This window comes from Mercenaria mercenaria, chromosome 12 (assembly GCF_021730395.1).
Source record: "Mercenaria mercenaria strain notata chromosome 12, MADL_Memer_1, whole genome shotgun sequence".
NCBI classification, from domain to species: Eukaryota; Metazoa; Mollusca; class Bivalvia; order Venerida; family Veneridae; genus Mercenaria; species Mercenaria mercenaria.
Window position 1 is genome coordinate 40266634 of NC_069372.1, and position 14260 is coordinate 40280893.

The following is a 14260-nucleotide window of genomic DNA, read 5'->3' on the forward strand; positions in this document are numbered from 1 at the left end:
AATTAATAGCTAAATGTACAAAATACATAGTAGTCTGTCATGGGCCAGCACCAGTTGCATCGAAAACATGCACAATATCATTTTAAAGCATTCATTGGGTTACCTTCTTAATTGATTATTGAATGTCCTATAAGAAACAGAAAAAATGATTTTAGTTGAATCTGCATAGATCTGTCATATTAACAATTTCTTCAAAATTTGCTATATAGAGCCTGTAAAACAACAGTCGTTTGATTTGTCTGTCTATATGTTAAAAAAATGTTATCAAAATACCTTAAATTTTATGTAATATAGTTTAGTTACATATAAAATTTGCATATTAAAATGTTGTAGAACTATTTATGAAATTCCAAATGTAACATTTTTCACTGTTAACCTCACATTAAACAACCATCCTATTTTTGTTGCTTGCTTTACAATGCTGAAGTTAAACATAAGAACAAGTAAAGGTAAGAATATTTTCAGGATGTATGTTACATTTCTGTTCGTCTGTCCGTCTTGCAGCATCAAAACTTGGTGTATGATCAACCTTTTTTATGTATACTGGAATTTATCATTCATTGGAGGAAGGAAAAACTTTGCTTATGTCATTTTATGCGACTGTTGCACCGTCAAGTGAAACTTCAATGTTCAGGGCTAGAAGTGTTGAAATTCGTTCTGCATTTTTAATTAGTCTGTCTAATAGTCCATCCAAATTTGGTTTCGGCTTATCACTTGATGACATAGGTAATTTTAACAAGATTGTCTCCCTTGAAAAGATTAACCTGGAACATGTCTGCTTTAATTTGTTAAATTATCACTCTTTTAATGACATAATTTCCTTAGTTAAACATTTTACAATATGTTTAGACTATATTCAGCTAAGCAGGGTTAAGTTGATATATTTGTCTTGTAATCTTGTTTAGAGAATCTTGTTGTAGTTTCACTTGACTAGCACACTTTTCAGGAGAACTAAATTCTTGAGTATTTAAAAAAAAGATGGTTTTGCTGAATAATGAATAATGTAGAAGGCGCTTACAAAATCTGCCCATGATTTGATCATTTACTAAACCCAGGCATTATTGATATATCATGTTTGCAAAATTTCTTTTTTGTAACTCATTGGGGAATATATTGGTGGTTATATTTTGTAAAATTGTCTTAACTTTCTATTCTTTCAGTATGATAATTGAAATGTAATTGACAAGGGAGTTATTTGTTGACACACAATTTCTTGAAAATGCTTGTTCTTGTATAGTTCCTTTGCATGCTTTAGCTTTAAGAAATTGAAGACATGGTTGAAACAGAAGTTGTGGGATAAAATCTTTACAACGCAGGATTTTGATCCAATATTATATTTATTTAACCATAAGCTTGCTTGTGGCAAGTGATTCTGTAAACCCCTTTAAATAATAAGTGGTACTGTCCAAATTGAATGATGGATCAGTCCATTTTAGAAATTTAGCAGGACGAAGGTTAAATAAATATCATGTTTTGTAGGTCGTATTTTCTTAAGGATCAGTTACATCGTCTTTAGTTTCCACATGATTATTGTGGTTTTAATTCTACAAGTTCAAGGTCATGTCAGTAATGTCAGATTTAAGGCTTATTGCTGCGGACAACACCATCTTAATTTTGTTTCCCATTTATCTTAACAGTACTGTTTAAAACAAATTATGTAGACGTTGCTATAAATTCAGTTCCTTCTAGATATAGAGTCGGTGGAATCAAATTAAGAACGTCATAAAACACTAAGTATGTTCGATTATTCAAAGATAATTCATCAGAATTTCCTCAAGCAGAATTAAACAAACCAATAATATATTATTTTGTGCCTGCATTTAAATAGCGGTTGTAAATATTTTGTCCCTCGACTGTAGCTTTATAATGGGTTGTTTGACAGTCTCATTTCTTGTTCAAGTTCCATCAAAACACGTAGTCCGTCTCAAAATGACAAAAGTAAATTGTTCTGTTGAGTTTTATTTTATCTTTGAAATATATAAACATTTTACTTGTCTCGGCTTTGATGGAATTTCAACACTTTTCATTTTCATTGCTCAGAAGACATACATTTAAGACGTCATTACTTTTAGAAATTTATTTCAAGCTGTTATTTTTACTTCATTGTGATATGATAAAAGTTATTTCTGTCTATAGTTTAAATGATTTATTTTCTGCTCTAGGTCTGAAAGTAGAAAAAGTAAAAAGAGGAAGCATAAGCATAAGAAAAGGTAGGAAAGCTGTGCTATTTTCACCATTATTTCAAAAAAAAAAACAAAAAACAAAAAAACATAATATTATTTTAATATAATATTATTTTGCTAAATCACCAAGCTAATTTCAGTCAGACTTCACATGAATGTTCTTTGGGTGGTCCTCTTTCAGATTCTCTCAATTTATACATAATACGTGTTGTTGTTGAAATACCTATCGCACCATTATTTCAGTAATATTTGAAGAAGACTGCACTAAAGTTTTGTTTCTTTCTTAAATTAAATTGAACAATAATGGCCTCCACTGTCAAGCGGTTAAGGAACTGACTTTGAATCATTTGCACCTGGCCGACATGGGATGGATACCTCACTTTGGGTGTAGAGTTCTTCATGTTAGGAGGCCATTCAGTTGGTTTACAGAAAGTATGATTGTGTTACTACCTAGGTGCCTGCACATGCCAGAAACAAGGGGTACCTGGGGTCTTCCTACTCTTTCAGAAGCTGGAAGACTCACCATATGACCTGAATTTTGTTGAAATGACATAGAAAATGAATTAGGTTTTAGGATTGCCTTTTTAATAACATAATTATTGTTGCTAAAAGGATAGGGGAAGAAAAGAAAACAGGATGTTTAACAGTACTTTTTAGCTCGACTATTCATAGAATAGTAGAGCTATTGGATTCGCCCATGCGTCGGCGTCCGCATCCGCGTCGGCATCCCGATTTGGTTAAGTTTTTGTATGTAAGGTGGTATCTCAGCAACCGCTTGTGGGAATGGATTGAACTTCACACACTATTCACTGTGATAAACTGACTTACATTGCACAGGTTCCATAACTCTATTGCTTTTTTACAAAATTATGCCCCTTTTTGACTTAGAATTTTGGTTAAGGTTTTGTATGTAAGCTGGTATCTCAGTACTCACTAATGGAATGGATTGAAACTTCACACACTTGTTCACTGTCATGATCTGACATGCCCAAGCAGGTCCCATAACTTTATTTTGCTTTTACAAAATTATGCCTTTTTCAATGAAATGTTTGGTTAAGTTTGTATGTAAGCTGGTATCTCAGTATCACTAATGGAAAGGATTGAACTTCACACACTAGTTCACTGTCATGAGCTGATAAGCACTATGCAGGTTCCATAACCCTATTTTACTTTTTTACTTAATTATGCCCCTTTTTCGACTTTCTTATTCATTCAAGCGACAAGGCTGTTAAATAGTCGAGCGTTGCTGTCCTCCGACAGCTCTTGTTATTTACCTTACAGTTATTTTTAACTTATTAATATTATGTTGATACGTTTTAGTGAGTCCCAAGAGAAAAAGAAGAAACATCGTAGACGACCTTCACCAAGTTCAAGTTCAGGGTCGAGTTCTGAAGGGGAATCTGAACAGGGGAGGTAATTAATAGCAAAGAAATCTTATAGCCCCTCAAAGTTTTGTAAAGATTTTTAATGTATTTTCTTCCCTTTGACTTTATTTTATTGTCTTTTCTCTTAGGTTGTAGCATTGGTAGCATTCAGAATGATTAATCACTATAGGTCAAATAATGTATTGCTTATTTGAGGTGCTGACCATACTGCACGAATGAAGTCAGTATTCTGCTGACAATTGAATTAATTTATGGAAACTGTGATAGGTTGGGAAAGGCTCACTTAAAATTTTAATTTTATTTGGTATCTGTTTAATGTTAATAAACTTTGTTAGAAGATTCTTTGAATGCACAGAATGCAACCAAGCAAAATAAGACTGATATCTTTATTGCAGTTCATCGGGTGAATCAAGTGCTGAGAGACCACACAGAGAGTCAAGGGCAGCTGAAAGGTCAAGGGTACAGCAGGACCAATCATCGCATTCAGACTCGTCACCAGAAAAGTGAGACTTTTTCACCATTTCTGTAATGATGTTACCTTAATTAAACCTTTTGAGAAGGCTCTGCAAGTGTTAAAGCTTGTCTCCAGACAAACATCAGAGTTTTTACATCTGACATTTTAGATATTTATTATGCCCCCCTTCGAAGAAGGAGGGGTATATTGTTTTGCAGATGTCAGTCGGTTGGTCAGTATGTAGACCAAACCGTTTCTGGACGCTTGGGCCTAGGATCATTAAAGTTGATATGGTGGTTGATCATAACCAGCAGATGACCCCTATTGATTTTGAGATCAGTAGGTCAAAGGTCAAGGTCACAGTGACCCAGATCAGTTAAACGGTTTCCTGATGATAACTCAAGAACACTTCGGCCTAGGATCATGAAAGTTGATAAGTTGGCTGTTCATGACCAGCAGATGACCCATATTGATTGTGAGATCAGTAGGTCAAAGGTCAAGGTCACAGTGACCCAGAACAGTTAAACGGTTTCTGGATGATAGCTCAAGAACTCTTCGGCCTGGGGTCATGAAAGTTGATAGGGAGGTTGGTCATGACCAGCAAATGACCCCTGTTGATTTTGAGGTCAGTAGCTCAAAGGTCAAGGTCACAGTGACCAGGAACAGTTTAAAGGTTTCCGAATGATAACTCAAGAATGCTTGGGCCTAGGATCACGAAAGTTGATAGGGAGGTTTGTCATGACCAGCAGATGACCCCTATTGCTTTTGAGGTCAGTAGGCTGAAGGTCAAGGACACAGTGACCCGGAACAGTAAAACCGTTTCCAGATGATAACTTCAGAACCCGTGGGCCTAGGATCACAAAACTTTATAAAGAGGTTGATCATGACCAGCAGATGACCCTATTGAATTTGAGGTCAGTAGGTAGATCAAAGGTCAAGATCACAGTGACCTAGAACAGTTAAAATGTGTCCGGAGGATAACTTGAGAATGCTTGGGCCTAGGATCACGAAACTTGATAGGGAGATTTATCTTGACCAGCAGATGACCCCTATTGATTTTGAGGTCAATAGGTCAAAGGTCAAGGTCACTTTGACCAAGAACAGTAGAACTTTTGTGCACAGTAACCAAATAATTTCTGTTCCTTTTGCAGTTATCTGAATGCAAGCTCTTGTTGTATTGTCGTTTTACACTTTATTCATAAGAACCCTTCTGCTCTTGGAAATATTGTATTTTTCTGTGCAGGTTTTCTCATATATTTTTTGCATTTTATGAAAAAAATGTGAGATTTAGTTTTCAGTAGAACTACACTAAGCACATGCATCTATCATAGATCTTCTGAGAAACTTGAGAGGGGGAATGTTCTCTACAATGTCTGTTGTGTCTACCCTCTTGAGCATTTGTTTGTAAAACGTAACTAAGTAGTTTTCATAAACCCAATTTAAACTGTCAGATGAACTCGAGACAATGTTTATTAGTGCACTCAGCTCGTGATAAACAGATACAACTGTCCCAGACATTTTACAGTATGAAAACTCCTTTGTCAACAATGACAAATGTTAGCAATTTGTCTCATGTTTCACAATATAAAATTTTAACAACAACATTTTATCTCCTTATAAATCATTTATGTAACCAATTATGATGTTTATGAATAATGCTAGTATAAAATTGGAAATGTTCAAACTAACCATAGTTTGAGAGAATGTGAAAAAAAAAAATGAGTGACAAAAAATTTTTACTAGGACACCTTCATGTCTAAGGGTTTCTATATCTGGGCTAACTGTAAAGAGCTTTTTAGTTTATACTAATCATTTTAAGCTTGATTGTGATGAAAGCTTCATGTTAACGTATTTGAACCTCACTCAAGTCCACTTCCTGAAAAAAAGACAGTACTGGTGTCATATTAGAAAGCATGATCGTGACCCATGAAGCCTGGTTTGAGCGGCCGAAATATTAACCACTAGACCAGCACTCCCCTTAAAAAATTTACTGAAAAGGTTGAAATACCAAATCTTTATGGTAGTTTATTGCCTGTATTTCCAGAAGATCAAGGCCAGCAGAAAGACAGAGGGAGCGCAGCGAATCATTATCGTCATTGACACCTTCACCGTCCCCATCCCCAGCCCGCAGAAAACGTAGTCGCTCTCTGAGCTACTCTCCAGCAGAGAGGAGGAAAAGGTCAGTGTCGCCAGTGAACAAACAGTCAAAGAAATCAGATTCACCTAGAGGAGGCAGCAGATACACGAAAGAGTCAAGGTCAAGGTCACGTTCTCCCAAAAGACACAGGTATTTATAGAATATAGATTATATTTAGAGAAGTGCCAACTTCGTATTCTTTGTTGTGAATGTAATCATCAGATTTGTGCTTAGACAAATAATCACAGTAATTGCCCTTTAATGATATAAGTTTTAGCATAATTTTGTAATCTTTTTATATTGTCAGTCTCCAATGACCATGACCTTGGTAATTTGACCTGATGTCTTGTTCACAGTATAATTTACTCTTTAGCTCACACAAGCACAAATTTTTCTCATCCATGCAGAATTCTAGTTGCCATGGCAACAAAAAAAGAAAATATTTTAAAATCTTCTAAATAACTGATTGCCTGATTTGGAAATAATTTCACAGAAATGTAGCTTGGGTGACCATCTACCAAATTGCTTTAATCAGTATGTTTCATTAAAAAACATTGCTGCCAGGTGATGTGGCTATTTTTTTCCTACAAGGTTATATGGGAAACTTCAAAAATTGTCTTTTCTGAAACTGCTGGCCCAGTTTCGAAAAAATTTCACAACAGTGTTCCGCAAGTGACCCGCTACCAAATTTCTTTAAAGTATTTCTGTTTCCTTAAAAACATGGCCACCAGGGAACAGGGCTTATTTTCCCAATATGGCTATATGGAACACTAGCCTTATTTGAAAAAATGCCACAGATATTGAGCTGTGAAACTTACATGAGCAATCTAGGGCCGTCATGGCATTCTTGTCTTTGTTCTCTGTTCTCCCTGGATAGTTGCTTTCCATGTAATTTATCTACAACGAAAGGCATAGTAACTAATTTAAGCAAAGTCCAGATGAGCTGGATCCAGTTACTATGTTCCTCTTTTCTGTGATAATATCCAATAGGTTTATCATAATTTAACACTCCAATTAAAATACCTATTTCGTTTCATAGAATTATACCTCCTATGTTTGCAGAAAATTGAGACAAGGCAATATATTTGACAAAAACGGCATCAGACTTAATATGTATTATGTATATGTTATATATATAATGCTAAATGCAACGAGGGACATGTTTAAGTTTTTTTCTGCAGTAGGTCACGGTCAGATTCTTATAATCGTCGATCTTCAAGGCGCGACAAGTCCTCGTCACACAGCAGGAGTCGGTCAAGAGACAGGGAGTCACGCAGCCCTTCCATACGGCGACGTAAAGGTTCACCGAGCCATCTTGATAGACGGAGAATCACTAGGTATTTTTTTGTAGTGGTCTCTCAGTTTGTATATTAATGTAGCAGTGTTGTCTAGGTTATGACAAACATAAATGAATCTCACTTTTATTTCTTTTTAAATTATCATTGTGAGCTTTGATGTAAATTTCTGACTTTATTTACGTTAAGAAAAGAAATAATTGTATAGTTTGGTTAAGTTTATTTTAAAGAAAAAATACCACATTTTAATTACAAATATTAGCGGTCACTGTCACTCTTTATTTGTTGTATGTATAGTTTGGTGTTAAATAGGCTTTTGTTTCAACTTTTTATTGTGCAGTACCATTATTTTTATTTCTGTCTGTCCTGTTTATTTGTCATTTCATTTTAGTTTTGTTTTCTTTATCACTTTTGTGTTTAAAAGGTCAAGGTCTCCAGATTCCCGCCCTTACAGGTCAAGGACATCACCTAGACGATCAAGGTCGCCTCAGAAGATAAGGAATAGATATTGAGGATTCAGCATTTTAATTGGTATCACAAGTTGACTTTAAGCATTGAAGCATTTTTGAAAGTTACCGTTCTTTAACAAATTAACTAACAATCTTACTAATAGTATACTTCATGAAATTGTGCTAGTTGCTAGAAATGACTAACTCCTTTCACAGAAATACGACATTTTGTGATGCAGCCATGTTACAATTCTAGAAAAAACAATTTCATCTGGATACTAACAGTCCTTGTGGAAGATTGATTAAGGTACTAAACCAATTTTTTCAGCTGTCAAAATAAAGACATTCCCAGTTTGGCAGAAATAATTTTTCTTCCCAGAATGATATATTACATAAAAATAGGTTTGCTCTATCGAGAAATAAAGATGCACTTGATTCATTCTAGAACAGAAGAGGGAAATCATTGTTCCAGAATTATCTTCTTTCATTTGTCAATTACATAGAAATTAAGTCATTGTACTGCTGCTGGTGATAAAATGGCATTTAAAAACTGTTAAGAGAAAAGATAAAATAGACTTTTGAAATTTTGATTGGGGGAATAATCATGGTATGAAGAAATGCAAGCCAGAAAGATGAAAAGAAGTGAACACAAGTGTCCAGAGGTTGTTGGCACTAAATACAGATAATAATAATAAGATATAAGTGAATTGTTCTCGACTAATTATCCTGTTGGTTTGATTCTGTAACTGAGTAATCAAGTACTATCTATCTCTAACCCAAATAAATGAATTGTTGGCATTCTCAGTTGACAGAATAACCTGTAAAACATTACTTCCAAACAGATGCCTTATATGACTTCGGTTACTTCTATTTATACCTTATGTTAGTGCAAGAAGCTGTATAATTGTTCAAGTAAAAGTAATGAAAATATATTTAGATGACGTCTGCATGAATTGTCTTGCGTTCATGACAGATGTTGTGCCAAAAGGCTGCATAGAAATATGCTCTTATGCTTTTTCATTGGGGTTTGAAATTGAAATTGACACTTTAAAAGGAGGCCTCTGTTGCTGAGTGATTAACACTTACCATGCTGGACACGACTGATTCTGCCTTTGCAACCAGTGTAGATCATGATCAGCCTACACATCCATGCAGTCTGATCATGATCTGCACTGTTCGCAATTCAGCCACTATATTTTTGGTAAGCACCCCTTTTCACAGTTATTGATACTGTCTGAATAGGAAGACAGGCAAGTTCATTATAGAAATTTAGCAGGTTAAGGGTTAAGAGTAATTACTTTGAATCATTTGCCCCTCACTGATATGGGTTCAAAACCTTGCTTGGGGTGTACAAACCTTTATGTGAGGAAGTCATCCAGCGGGTGGAAGGTTGGAGATTCTACTGAGGTGCCCACCCATGCTTGAAACATTGGGCACAGGGGGTAACTTTGGTCTTCCTCTACCTTCAAAAGCTGGAATGACCTAATTTGTGTCATTGTGCCATTAAATCAAAGAAAAAAGAAATAACATTAGGACTTCATGTTATATTAGCATAATTATGTCTCCCACCACACAGTGGTGTGGGAGACATATTGATTTACTCCTGTCTGTGTGTCTGTCTGTCACAAAGCTTGTCCACACTCTAAGTCGAACATTTCTCACCCAATCTTCACCAAATTTGAACAAAATGTGTCTGACCATAAGACCTCGGCCAGGTTCGATAACTAGCCAAATCGGCACAGGCACTTCAGAATTTTGGCTCTTGAATTACCGAAAAATCCTCAGAGCGCATGCGCTTCCTTGCACCCAAAACATACCCTATACTACTTTTAGTAGTAGTATAGGGTATGTTTTGGGTGCACGAAAGCGCATGCAACATACCCTATACTACTTTTAGTAATAGTATATGGTACGTTCTGGGTGCACGAAAGCGCATGCACAAGTAGTATAGGGTACATTTTGGGTCCAAGAAAGCGCAGGCTGACTTACTATTTAGATGATTAGGCAGTTGTTGGAGACATGTGCTTTTCTCAAAAGCATCTCTAGTTATATTATTGCATGACTCCTTATATAAATCAGCTCTAAATTAAGTCAAAACTTGAAGAAAAAAATATGAAAATTATTTCTGATGCCATGTAATGAAACACTTACTGAATGACTTGCAGGTCAATAGTCAAAACTATTGACCATCAAGCCGTTCAGTAAGTGTATACTATGATTTTTAACCTTTAGCCTGCTGGCAGCAAGTGATTCTGCCTTTGCGAACAGTGCAGACCAAGTTCAGCCTGCGGCAGCAAGTGATTCTGCCTTGCGACATGCAGCCTAGTTAGCTGCTGCAGCAAGTGATTCCTGCGACATGCAGACCGTTCACTCTGCAGCAAGATTCTTGCGAACGTCAACAGTACTGCCCATGTGCGTGATCATGACTGCACTTCGCATCAGTCAGTAATTTTCAGTTAACACCCCTCCGAATAACAAATTTAATTGCATGTATGTTTTATTTAATATTACGTTATATAGCTGTTATCTGCATGCTTCCTTCTGTAAATGAGTTTGCATGTTTTGAGTTTTGCAAGTTTTGCTGTTTAATTTGACTGTTTTTTGCTAATTAACTGCCACCTTTATGTAATTTCAACAATAGTTTGTAGTTGGGATGACGGTACAGTAGAATTAAGTCATAACAGAATTAAAATCTTACTTGTTTTGTATAGAATAGTGCTAGATAATCATACATAGCATTTGAACAGTTAAGTTTTAGTGCCTTAAATTTCATCCATAAGAAACAGTTTATACTTCCTTCCGTTAAAGATCTTTATTTACAGCTAAAAGATTTGAGTAAGAAATTTTCAGGAATGAAATCTGTTAAATGTGTACAGATTGTTACATGTGACAAGTAATTTTGCCAAGTCATGGCATAATGTCATTACTTCTTAGTGCAGAGAAAAGTAAACTACAACCCATGTATTAATTGATTAAACAATGATATTGCTATCTTTCTGTGAATTGAATTCAATTACAAACGTATAAGCCTATCAAACAGTTTGTAAGTGGTATATAAAAATGTCAAATTCTACAAAGTCGAAAATATTTTTGTTCATACATAATTATATTTCTACCTTTTGATAATAAAGTTTTGGTATTGTTCATAATTGTAAGTGAAGTTCTCATTATAAAATGTATAGAAATCATTCACAGTGTAGCAGGTACTATATTGTACTAACTAACCTGTAGAATACTTGCTTGTTAAACTCACATATTCTAGTGCACAAAATATGAGATAGTACAGAAAAATAAAGACATGTATTTTTAAATTATCAATAAAATAATATCATTAGAGCAAGGATATTTAAGTAATTTTCCTGTTTGTATTCTCCGCAACTCATGAAAAAAGACAACATTAAACTGTAAACAGAAAAGATTACGCTTTTCTCTCTCCATATTTAACCACAATCCATATACAAAAACATTAGGCTTTTCGCTCCCCATATTTAACCGTACTCTATGTATTGTTACAGTGCAAGAAAGAGACCAGTCCCCTACCACCGACCAACACCCCCACCAACAAGCTCCGACTCGGACGATGACTACCACCACCACCACCACCACAGTCGCAGTAAATCTCGCAGTAATTCCCGTCGAAACAATTCTCACCGCAGACGACGAAGCCATAGCAACAGTAGCAACGATTCATACAGATAATATTGCACAAGTTCCCCGATTATATGTATTTATTTATGTAGAGGTATAAATTCATTGCTGGTTGTCTTCTGTCCAAAATCAAGACTTACATTTTGGATTTTAAATTCATCAGTTCTGTATTAATATTACTCATGCTAACTTTGTTTTGAGACTTCCTTAATCACTGTAACTTTCCAAAGATATTGAAATAGATGCTTAAATTAACCAAAATTAACGATTACAAAATGTTGCAGGGATGTGAAAAAAAAACAACTAGATACTGTATAGTGGATATGTTCATGGATCGAAAAGTTAGCAAATTGCCATTTCCAGATGTTTTTTGCTTCATGAAACGCCAAAAACTGAAGAGCGAAGCTTAGTTTGTTTATCTATACTTGACTATAATGATGTGTCTTAGAGACCGTGGACATTTACACTGGCTGATATTTTCATGAATTTCTCGAATTGGCAAAAAAGAATGACTTTTAGAAAGGGTTTGTTTAACACATGCCTAATTTTTTGTTGCTTTTATAAAGAGTGATAAAAAAGTACAGTCGAACTTCAATGGCTCGAACTCGAGGGTCCCGTGGAAATTAGTTCGAATTTTCCGTTGTTCGAGCCATCCAAATGGCGACCATTTTGAATTTGGGAATTCGAGGGCATGATGTGTTACAAACCTTACATCGTAATATAATGTCATATTGTATCTAAATGTGTGTATTATATGATGATAATTAAAAAACGAACGCTGCAATATGCTTTATTATTTATTTTCAAACATAACATAGATACGAAAATGAAAGACAGATAACACACTTATATAATTATAAGAATTTTTGTGAAGACAGCATCAAATAGAAAGACATGAATAGCAAACCTTTATGAATCATAGTTCAGTACAAATATTATCAAATATATTGCTTTCCGGTAGCCGACTTAGCTATCCACCCGTGTCCGGGTCCTTTACTAAGTTGTTCAGCCATGCTAAAGCAGTATGAAAGTTGACATCGGATCTCCCGATTTTATGCAGAAAAAATAAAGACAGACACTGCTCAATTATTTTAAATAATTTTATTCGTATAATCAAAGCCCATTAAAGCATTGCAGTGAACGAAAGTCACTTTGTTTAATTTTTTTGTCGTATACCGACGCTAATTACATAAGCGTGTGAAAACTACGCACGCGCCGGTTAAAGGAGAAGCTTGGCGAATGTCAGGCAGGTGTGAAAAACTTTGTAAACACAAGCCATTCCGGCGACAAATTGTCTGTTCGACTAAATAGGTGTAATTATCACTTAGTTAAGCCAAGGGGACCACCAAATGAGTTCGAGAGTTCGAATTTTCGAAGTTCGAGCGATCCGAGTTAGAACTATATAGAATAAAGAAGGAATAAATTCGGGACCGGGCAAAGAGTTCGAGCGATCCCGGGTGTTCGAAAGATCCGAGTTCGAGCCATTGAAGTTCAACTGTATTATTGTTTTACACGCCTTTAAGGGAACAAGGTTTTTTCTTTGATTTTCTTTAAATGTAAGACAATACCTTTGAGATTATAGATTGTTCCAAAGAACTCCCAATGTGTGGTAACTGGATTTTTCTTTTTAATTATTTTTCAAAATTTCTTGTTTGTTTTTGAATTTATTGTCAAGTAGAGATGTGAATGGATATGTTCCATTGTAAATCTAAGCCATTTATAATAGCAATTTTGTTAAAATCTCAAGTTTAGCTTTAATTGTGGATGAATGTTATGGAACTTTTAGGATATCTTAGTTAGCATAAAAGCAACATTTCTGTATCATCTGGACATGACTTTCTAAACAGTTAGTTGATAAAATAATTCTGTTCCTTGTTACTAGAATAGACTATATTTATATATACCTTTTAGTATTCAGTGATAAGACTCACAGTTCTGTGATAAGGGGGAGCTTGTGCAATAATATATATATATATTTATGACATGAAACATGTGCTTCGGAAATCATATGAGTGTTTTTCTCTTTTGGTGTGAACCAATGTGATTATAACTTAAAATCCACTGGATAAGCTGTTGACTTGGTAATTTTGAAATCTTCCTGTAAGGAACTAGTGGAGATTAGAAGAATCTTGCACAGGTTGAAGGTGCAGGCAGAAATGTCTGGCTGGAGGGTCACTAATTAAGGCGGTAATGAGGCTCTGCCGAGTTAATGCAAAAACAGGTACCCGGGAGTCGGTTATTTCCATCTGCATCCTCTACAAGTGACAGCTTCTTTTTCTTGCATACTGTCTTCTTCAAACGAATAAAACAAATGCTTTTCTTTTTAGCAGTATTTAGTTATAGTAGCGTATGAATTTAAGCATCTTTTGTAAATGCAGCACGTGAGCCATCTCCCGGGGTGTAAGATGAGATTTTCTAGCACTGACAAAAACACTGGAAAATTCTGTCTAGAATGCAAGAATACTTGAAATCAGCTTCAAATCAACGTATCTTCAGTTTGAGTTGCAATTTTACAGATATTTACATCTTAAAAAGGTATACCATTGTTACCCAGCCTGCAGCTTATCGTTGGAAAATGTTTTGATTCTTTCTTTTAAATGTGGAAAGAAATTAACAGTACCTAGTCTGTTTGTAGAAGACTGATAACTTGAACTGATCATGCTGTTTTCTTTTTTAACCTTTAGCCTGCTAAATTTCTAAAATGGACTG

The 14260-nt window shown here is 35.2% G+C and overlaps 1 protein-coding gene across 1 annotated transcript in view; it reads left to right on the forward strand.

Moving 5' to 3' along the window:
• LOC123533713 (serine/arginine repetitive matrix protein 2-like) overlaps window positions 1-11854 on the forward strand; it is a 78394-nt gene extending 66540 nt beyond the window's left edge. Inside the window, exons 8-13 of the mRNA XM_053520530.1 lie at window positions 2163-2210; window positions 3504-3596; window positions 3964-4071; window positions 6067-6309; window positions 7341-7496; window positions 11419-11854. Coding sequence (XP_053376505.1) covers window positions 2163-2210; window positions 3504-3596; window positions 3964-4071; window positions 6067-6309; window positions 7341-7496; window positions 11419-11602 — 832 coding nt within the window. The 3' untranslated portion in view covers window positions 11603-11854. The remainder of the gene's footprint in view (window positions 1-2162; window positions 2211-3503; window positions 3597-3963; window positions 4072-6066; window positions 6310-7340; window positions 7497-11418) is intronic.
• Window positions 11855-14260: the final 2406 nt, after the last annotated feature.